The 9,540-nt window shown below is 42.7% G+C and overlaps 1 protein-coding gene across 1 annotated transcript in view; it reads right to left on the bottom strand.

The window, feature by feature from the left end:
- KRT79 (keratin 79) overlaps positions 1-8,557 on the bottom strand; it is a 17,046-nt gene extending 8,489 nt beyond the window's left edge. Inside the window, exons 1-4 of the mRNA XM_027858399.1 lie at positions 8,047-8,557; positions 3,374-3,591; positions 2,214-2,274; positions 2,013-2,108 (exon numbers count right to left, since the gene is read on the bottom strand). Of these exons, the coding sequence (XP_027714200.1) occupies positions 2,013-2,108; positions 2,214-2,274; positions 3,374-3,591; positions 8,047-8,508 (837 nt within the window). The 5' untranslated portion in view covers positions 8,509-8,557. The remainder of the gene's footprint in view (positions 1-2,012; positions 2,109-2,213; positions 2,275-3,373; positions 3,592-8,046) is intronic.
- Between the last annotated feature and the right edge of the window lie 983 nt (positions 8,558-9,540).

Raw genomic sequence — 9,540 nt, 5'->3', positions numbered from 1 at the left:
AAGAAAGAAAGAAAGAAAGAAAGAAAGAAAGAAAGAAAGAAAGAAAGGAGGAGGAAGAAGAAAGGGAAGAGAAAAGAAGGAAGAATGGGAAAGGGAAAGAAAGGGGATAGAGAAAGAGAGGAATAAGGAGAGAGAGGAAGAGAGGAATGGAAAGGAAGAGATACAGAGAAAGAAGGAAAGAGAGAGAGACAGAAAAAGGGAGAGAGAACTAATGCAATCCTGGGTTTCATTGAAAAAAACCATCCAGGTCAAAGAAGCAAATGGTTGCACTATGCTGCCTACTGGTCAGTGCCACACTGAGAGAAATTAACAAATTTCAGTGCATCCAGGAGACTTATGATGAGGATAGTAAGAAGAACGGAAGCCATGTAGTAGGAGAAAAGGCTTTATGTTCTGGGTTCAACCTTCAGTTTATCCTGAAGAATAAAAGATTTGGGAATGACACTGTAGCTCTCTACAAATATTTGAAAAGTCATCTGGAAGAACAATCAGATTTAGTATGTATAGCTCCAGACGACAAAACTAAGACCAAGAAATGAAAGCTATTGGGAGACAAGTTTCAGCTCACTAAAAAGAAGAACTTATCTAACAACTACAGTAGGCTAGTAATGGACCATGAAATGCATTACGGTGGTTTTGGAATCAGAAGACCTTGAATAACAGCTCTGATCCTTTCTACCTGTGTGATCTTGGGCAAGTTATTTAATATCTTTAGGACCCAGTTTCCTCATCTTTAAAATTAGAGGATTGGACTAGATGTCATTCCAGACCTAAATCTGCAGTCCAATGACCTCTAAGGTCCCTTCCAGCTCTAAATTAATGGTCTTGTGATCTCCATGACTGAAAGAATTGAAGCAAAATTTAGATGACCAAAAAGAGGGAAAATGATCTATTTGTACAAAAATATTTAGAACAGCTCTTTTTGCAGTGGCAAAGAATTGAACATTGAGGGGATGCCCATCACTTGGGGAATGTCTGAAGAAGCTGTGGTATATGATAGCAATGGAATACTACTGTGCTATAAGGAATGATGAGCAGGTTGTTTTAAAAACAAAAACAAAACCTGGAAAGACTTACAAGAACTGATGCAAAGTGAAGTGAGCAGAAGCAGAACAGTGTAGATAGAAATAGCAATATTCTATGATCATCAACTGTGAATGACTTAGCTAGTCTGAGCAATAAAATGATCCAAGACAATTCCAAAGGAGTCATGATGAAAAATGCTCTCCTCCTCCAGAGGAAGAACTGATGGAGTCTGTCTGCAGATTGAAGCATACTATTTTTCACTTTCTTTGGTTTTTTTTGTGTGGGCAGGGGTTCTGGGGGGAGTCTGTGTTTTCCTTCACAACATAATTAATGTGGAAATAAATTTTGCATGATTATACATGTATAACCTACATCAAATTGTTTGAATTATCCAGGAAGGAAAGAATTAGAACCTAATTTTTTAAGATTGAAATCGAAATTAAATTTAAGATTGTTTTAAATGTAAAATTTGGGAAAAAAATAAATGTTATTTTTTAAAAGTTTAGATGACCACCTAGAGAATTCCTACATCTAGTTGAGAAGGGAGTGGGGTGTGTATGGATTCCATGACTATTAAGGTCCCTTTCAATTCTTTAGAGTCCATGATTCTATGACTGGACTCATGTCTCATGTCAAATCTTAAGTTTTCATTGTAAACTTCTCTTCTCTGACTCCTAGGTAACTTCTCGAATTCCAGGTAGGCTGTAAATTCCTGTTTTCAACCCATGTTTCCCCTTTCTCTCTCACCCAGGATATTCTAGCCCCTTCTATACCCAGTACTCCTATTTTCCTCTCATCCTATTACAAGTTAAACAGAGTGGGCCATAGATAGGGAGGGACAGAGCTGAGTTAAGATTCATTTCCCTCCTGAAAATATCCAATTGGAAAGAATTGGGTCAATCTAGAACAGAATATATTTAGGAACTTCTCAATATTTTCACACAAAATGTTGCCCATTTGCCATATTCCCTAACTGGCTGCCTTACCGCATCATTGAATATCTGCAAAAATTTCATATAGTCCATCAGTATTGAGACCTGGGCCCCAAGACTCTCACGGATTAGGAACTGGGAATCAACATCCTAATGGCAAAAGAGAATAACATTAACAGACAAAGTTCCTAGAAGTCAACATCCCATTAGGAGATATTCCTAATACCTGAGAAATAACCAAGTCACTCTACTTACCTTCTTGAGGACAACGTACTCGTTCTCTGCTTCTGTTCTCTTGTGGATTTCATCTTCATATCTGTGACATAGTGAAGCCTGAAGTCAGCATCGATCCTGTGTCTCATTTCCTTTGAGGCCCTACTAGGTAAACCAAAGAACTGCAGGACCCCTCCCCAGACCACTGTCAATCTTCACTATGACCTACTCACCCAGAAGGAGAAGCAACGTACTGCTGAGTGGTGAATGAAATGGAAGTATGATATTTGTTCATGTGTTCCCTCTTTTGGGGGTCAGATACTTTAGCATACAACTTAGGTAGGAGTGGGATTGTATTAGATATTAGTAATGCTCAGACAACGTGAACCCTGGCTCATAGTGGGCTGAGATGTGAATACTCCCAGCACTAATCCCGATACAACAGAACTTCAGATGGTTTTGTAAAAAAGTAGAGACAGAGCTGGGAACAAGTAGTTTGGCAACTGCATTCACTTTGACCAAAGAGAATTGAATTCCAAAACAGTTTGCACTTCTTTGCACAAAACAGTTCTGAGCCCCCTTTGGAAGCATAGAAGAATAGGTGATAATAACCCAACTTGCTAACAGCTCTCCCTCCAGACTATTGGAAGAATAATTATTAGATTATTAGAAGAGAAATAAATCCTCCAAACAGAGTCTGTGGCTTTTGTGAGAGAGCTGTCTCCCTAAAGGAGGAATTCCTTGACAGAATTCCAGAAATATTTGTGGAAGCACATAAAAACAAGTCAATTTAAGTCAGGCATCAAACATTTCTTAGGACCTTTAAATGCAGCAGGAATGGTGCTAAGTACCAGAGATATAAAAGAAGAGTCAGGAGAAAGAGGAAGAAATGCTGGCTGTATAGAAAGGACTCCTTGTGTGAAGGACAAAATTAAGCATTTTCAAAACCGTGAATAACTGAAGATGTAAAGAGGGGAAATATATAAATAAATAGAGTTATCCAGAGATCAACAGGGCCTGTGTCTGAGGGCCAAGGTGAGGGAGGAAAGAGTTCTAATTATGCTTCTTCAGGGCCAAAAGGGACTGTGGTGCCCTGATCCCCTAGATATTCTGTCCCTCACCTAGTTTTCTGAAGATGCTGCACTCCCACCCCTACCCTGCCATGTCCATATTGGCCCCACCACCATCCTCCTTTTCCTCACTTGTCTTTGAAGTTGTCCATCTGTTGCTGCACATTACCCAGCTCAGTTTCCAGCTTTTCCTTCTCATTCTTGAGGCTATCCAGATGCCTCCCAAGCTTGTTTATATGTGAATCAAGGAATGACTCCAGACCCTCAGGAAACTTGGTGCTCTTGCCCTGCTCCTGAAGCAGGGCCCACTTGGTCTCCAACACCTTGTTCTGCTGCTCCAGAAATCGTACCTGTGGTCATAGAATCATAGTACAGTTATCCCTTCCACATGGCAGGGGCTAGGGGCGTGGCACCCCCACCACCACCACCACCACCATCCCCACCTCAAGCCTTGCCCCAATCTGGAAAATCCACATACAATTTTTTGGCCCTCCCTTTGTACCAGAGAAGAAGTCTGAATTATTATGGTATTAAAAAATAAAATATGTTGATATTAAACAATACCATGCACATATTTTTATGTATTTCTGAGTTTCTCAACTTTTTTGTGTCATCTGCTGGCCTTCATCTGTCATCTGCAGTTTCCGCAAAACTCTCAAAAAATTCCCATCTAATTTCTTATGCTGACCCACAACATATCAAAACCACAATGGGGAAAGTCGCAATGTGGAAGGACTAACTGTATTGAGATGTAGAGGATCAACTATAGTCCAACCCCTCCATTTTTCAGAGGATAAAACAGAGGCCCAGGAAATGCAGTGATTTATCCAAGGTCACACAGCTAAAAAATAGGAGAGCCAGAATTCAAACCCAGTTTCTCTGGCTCAAGCTCCACTGCTATTTCCATTTGTGACATGTTACAGGAGAAGAAAGAAAGGGCTTGAGCAGTCTATGCCCGGCAGTGGGAAGGGACCCAAGCTTCCCATCATTCCCCTGCCCCAGCCTCACTCATGTGATCTGTCTATAACCTGGTCTACCAATAACAACACCAATTCACATTTACATGGCACTTGAAATTTACCCATCTGAGGCAGGTAGTATGAATATCATTATCAACAATTTAGACATAAGGAAACTGAGGCCAATGAATATTAAGGGACTTGCCCAGGATCACAGGACCCATATGCAGGACTCAGACCTACATTCACATCAAATATTCTCCCGTATCATGATTTAACAGGAACAGCTTCCACTACAGAGACTAGAGCGGAATAGGATTTTTCTCTGATGTGATTGTCAGTTGAGAGTTAGACACTTTTACCTTTTGTGAGTCATTCAAATGGTGCCCAATTCTGCCCAAAGGTAAAGTAAACAGTTAGAGAATGTCTTGTATAAGCTTCCTTTAAAGCAATCTCACTAAAGTCAAAAGTCACTAGAGAAAAGAGTGAGGAGGGCAGGGGATGATATGCCTCATGATTTCACCTTTCTTCTGTTTCCTTTCCACCTACACAGAATCATAAAATCACTCATGGCAATAAGCAAAGAAAGCTAAGGCATTCGGACATTGACTACGGAACATCAGCAACATACATGCAGTTCAGCCTCAGCATGAGGCAAGGGAGAGGGCAGAGAGAGAGAAATGCCCATTGACCAAAAGAATAACCAAAAATCCCCAGTGACCCCATATTCTGTATTCTCACAGGTATCATGCTACAGATAGAAGCACGTATTACAGCCACAGTCAGGAAATTTGGATTCACTGAATAGCTAGTCACTTGGCTTCTCTGGAACTTACTTTCCCCATCAGTAAAATGGTCCCTGCCCTATCTGCCCTACCACCCCCAGAATCAGATAAGAAAATATATATGAGAATACCAAAGTACCATAAAAATAATGACTGCTGGCCTTCAGATTTACAAAGCCCTTTCCTTATGGCAACTCTGGAAGGTAGTGAGTAGAAATAGTATTTCTCCTATTTTACAGTTGTGGAAACTGAGGCACAAAGTGGTGAAGCAGCTTGCCTAAGTAGTAAATGTTTGGGGTTCAAACCCACTTTTCCTGATTGCAAGCCCAGTCTTCTTTCCACTAGACAACACTGCCTTCCAAGTGGAAGTAAGGATTTTTAAGGTACCATCAATATCATCTCAGATGAAGCATGTGACCCAGCCAGCATCTGACTGGGTGATGTGACTGGGTGATGGGAATGGGGGCAGTGCTTAGGCTTGGAAGGCAGAAATAGGATGGTGAATAAGAGCACTGAGCTTTTATTCCATCCCCTTCCCTTTTTCAGTATTTATATCAGGAGGCCAAATGGAATGGGAGAAGGAAAAGAAATGAGAGAAGCTAGAAGGGAGGCAATCCTTTCTCTTGTCTTCTACCTGATTCTCTCATGATTGTTCTCACTGTCCCTTAGAAATCCTTCTGAAAAGCAAGAGAATAGCTCCCAGCCCCAGGGTTCCTAAATCCTCAACCTTGGTTGGAATCTAAAGCCTCCCTGGGTCTAAGTGTTCCCATCTGCAAAATGGGAAGAGTTGGTAGGGCCATTACCCTACCAAGATTGAGCCCTCTTGAGCTGGATTCAGATCTCAGCTCTGCCATTGACTAGCTGTATGGCCATGGGTTAGTCACATTACCTCTCTGTGCCTCAGTTTCCTCATTTGCAAAATGTGGGGATTGGACCAGGTGATTTCTAAGCTTATTTCCAGTGCTAAGTCCTTTGAAATGTGGTTGTGGTAGTTGAGTAATGTCATAGGTGTAACAATAGGAATAATGAGAGTAGACAGTGTTGGACTTGGGTTTGAGAGATCTCTGCTCCAACTCAGGTTCTGTCACTTACTGGATGCATAACCTTGGGCAAGTCATGCTATGATTGTGAGCCTCAGTTTCCTCATCTGTAAAATGTGGATAATAATGCTTTCCCCATCTGCCCCACACAGTTGTTGTGAGGCAAACGTTTCATGAACATTAAAAGAGCCATATGGGAATTATCATTCTGTAGATTAATGGAACATAATGAATCAAAGAGGGAAGCCATATGACTATAATTAAGTTTATACAAGATTTATGTTATTAAAAGAATAATAGAATAACAACATCTCCAAACCAAATTCTCATGACTTAGAATCCCTGTCTCAGGCAAGAAGTGATTTCATCAATTCCTCTGCCCTAGACCATGCAAAGCTTCCTGTCCTCTGGAGATCTCACTGCCTTCCTTGGTCCCCCTACTACCAGCCACCAATCAGAAGTCTTTCTAAGATTAGACAATCCTTCTCACTGCAATGCCTACCAAAGTCTTCTGCTTCTAATTCTATAACCATGCTAAAGCATTTGGAGGTGCCCAGGATCGAGCTTAAAGGTCCCTTCCTCCTCATTCCCACCTACTAAATTTCTATTTCTTTACATTGTTTGTGCCAAGTTAGTATTTACAGGGCTCTGTCAAGAGTAGATAAAGAGAAAACAGGATAACATTCCATGCCTAGAATGCTTTCCCCTCTCACCCCTGCTTCCTGGCTTCCTTAGCTTCCTTCAGGACTCAGCTCACTCCACCCCTGGTTTCCACTCCTGTTCAGTACCTTCCCCTTGAAATTATCTCTCCTTCATACTATTTGATATAATATATCTATATATGGAGAGAGAGAGAAATATATATACACTCACATATACACATACACTATATATTAAATACATATACTGTATGAATTATACATACACATACTATATATACACACACAAATATGACAGATAGATAGATAGATAGATATTAGGTATACATAGTTGTTTGTATGTTGTGTCCCCCATTATAATGTGATTGAAAGCAAGCACCCTGTTTTTTGTCTTTCTTTGTATCTCTAAGAGCTTAACACAGAGCTAGACACATACTAAGCACTTAATGAATGCTTGTTAACTGACAATTTAACAGACCCAAAGACATTGTGGTCAGACACTAAGACTTTCCATGGTCCAAATGGGTCCTTGGAGCATTACCTTTCTTTTTTTTTTTAATTTTCATTTCTGAATTCTCTCCAGCCCTTCCCCTCATTCATTGAGAAGGTAAGAAATATGATACCCATTATAGATAGGAACATTGCCTCTCGACAGTAAAAATTTCATTGATTCTTCATGTTGGAAGGGATCCCAGAGGCTTCCTAGTCCAAACTGGACCTGAACAGCAATCTCCCCTACAGTCTGCACTACCCCCCAGCTAGTGGTCATTCCACCTTTCCTTGAAGACTTTGAAGGAAGTCACTACCTCCTGAGGCAACCCATTCAACTTTTAGACACTCCTAATTGTTAGGAAGATTTCCCAGGCTGAAATCTGCCTCTCTCTGGCTCCCACCCATAGTTCTGAGTTCTGCCTTCTAAAGTCAGGCAGCACAAGTCCGATCAATGCCTCTTCCCAAATGTCAGCTCTTCATAAGCTTGAAGATAGCTGAGAGCCACTCTATGACCCTCTCCATGGCACTCAGAGCATTTCCTCACAACAACCATAGGGGGTAAATGGAGTAAACATCATCACATCCCCATTTTACAGATGAGAAAACTGAGAAACAAAGTGACTTGCACATCCAGGATTTGAATCCACATCTCCTGAATCCAAGTCCAGTATTCTTTTCACAACTCCACAAAAGGGGTCGAAACAGTGCCAGCCAACAAAAGTTCAATGAGACTGAGAGGTGGGCCTGGGCTAGGGTAGGAGCCAGTCTCATTTCATGTCTAGGGTCTATCTCCTAATAGGCTTAAACAAAATTCCACACGTGATTCTCACCCCCCTTGACCCTTTTACCCTCCCACTCTCCCCAGCTCACCTTATCAATGAAGGAGGCAAACTTATTATTGAGGGTCTTGATCTGCTCCCGCTCTTGCATCCTCACCCTCTGAAGCTCAGGGTCAATCTCCACATTAAGGGGAGTTAGCAGGCTTTGGTTGACAGTCACCTCCTGGATGCCTCCAGGGGGGCAGGAGGGCCCAAAGTTTGACCTGGTGGTGCCCAGACCTAAAAAGCTACCAGCCCCAACACCAAATCCCCCTTGGGAGGCCCTCTGAACCATACTGCCAGAGATGCTCCTGTTAGCACCCAGATTGTAGAGGCTATGGCTGCCAAAGCTTGTCTTGGGGCTGCCACAAGCAGCACCCCCAAGCCTGCTCCCACCTCTGGACACTGTCGTGGAGCTGAAGCTGGTGTGAGTGTGAGTGCTACCCACACCGCGGCTGCCAGAGGCCGAGGAAGAGCTGAAGCCCCATTTGGTGTTATAGGTCTGGAGAGACATGGATGCCCTCGTGAATGCTGGGGAGAAAGATGAGTATGGTTAGAGTGAGGCTGAGAGGCCCGTGAAGATCCCAGGAGTGCAAAGAGATGGTCCTTTTATCTGCTCCCAAGAAAGGTGGCTCACGGGCTCCCGCAGACACTCCTGCCCCATTGCCCAAGGAGGAGACAGAGGGAGGGGCAGCTGTGGGTCTGGGTATCCACCCCACCCCCCACACCTCCCTCAGTGTCATCTCTTTTTCTGTGGAAAAGCCAAGACTAATCACTGTCTGGGGTGGGGAGGATACATTTTCCCCCACCTCCACCTTCACCCCCACTCCCAACACATTTCCTAACTTGGAATACGACACCAGATTCCAACTACTATCTCCCTCCCCTCTCCCAGTACCTTGGTGACAGACTCGGATTCCTGTGCCCCAGCCCAGACTGCTGTCAATGGAGCCCTTTCTGTTCCATGGGGTTTGTTCTTCAATCCTTTCATAAGAGGAGTTCCGGGGCCCTAGGGCACTGCAGATGGTAAGTGAGGTTGGGTAATGGAGCTGAAGAAGATTGGGTGCCCAAGCCTGCTTCAGTCCCACCCTCCCAGGCAGCCCACAGTCTCTCTTCTCTCCAGTCAGATTCAGACTCTATGAGGACCATGACTGACACCTTCAAGTATTTGTATGTAAGCTCCTCGAGGACAGGAAACGTTGAGTCTTTGCTTTGTCTCTCCCCTAGCATTATGGAAGATCTTGAAAAAATGCCTGTGGGTTGATTGATTCATTGTCTTTTAGAAGGATTACTTTTGTTCTCAGCTCCAGACAGCAGAACCAGGAGAAACAAACAAGTGCCTTGGTTAGTGCCTATTGTCCTATTACATAACAGGTCCCTAAATGTTAATTGAATTGAACTGGACTAAATGAATTGAGTCAAAGTTGCAATGGGACAAATTTCAGCTTGTCATAAGAAATAACTTCTTTTTTAAATGTTTTGAATTTTGAACTTAACCACGGAGAGAGAGAGAGAGAGAGAGAGAGAGAGAGAGAGAGAGAGAGAG

This window comes from Vombatus ursinus, unplaced genomic scaffold, assembly GCF_900497805.2.
Source record: "Vombatus ursinus unplaced genomic scaffold, bare-nosed wombat genome assembly UNPS02012958.1, whole genome shotgun sequence".
NCBI lineage: Eukaryota > Metazoa > Chordata > Mammalia > Diprotodontia > Vombatidae > Vombatus > Vombatus ursinus.
Note: the sequence above shows the minus strand (reverse complement) of the source record. Positions and strands in the feature narration are given on the sequence as shown.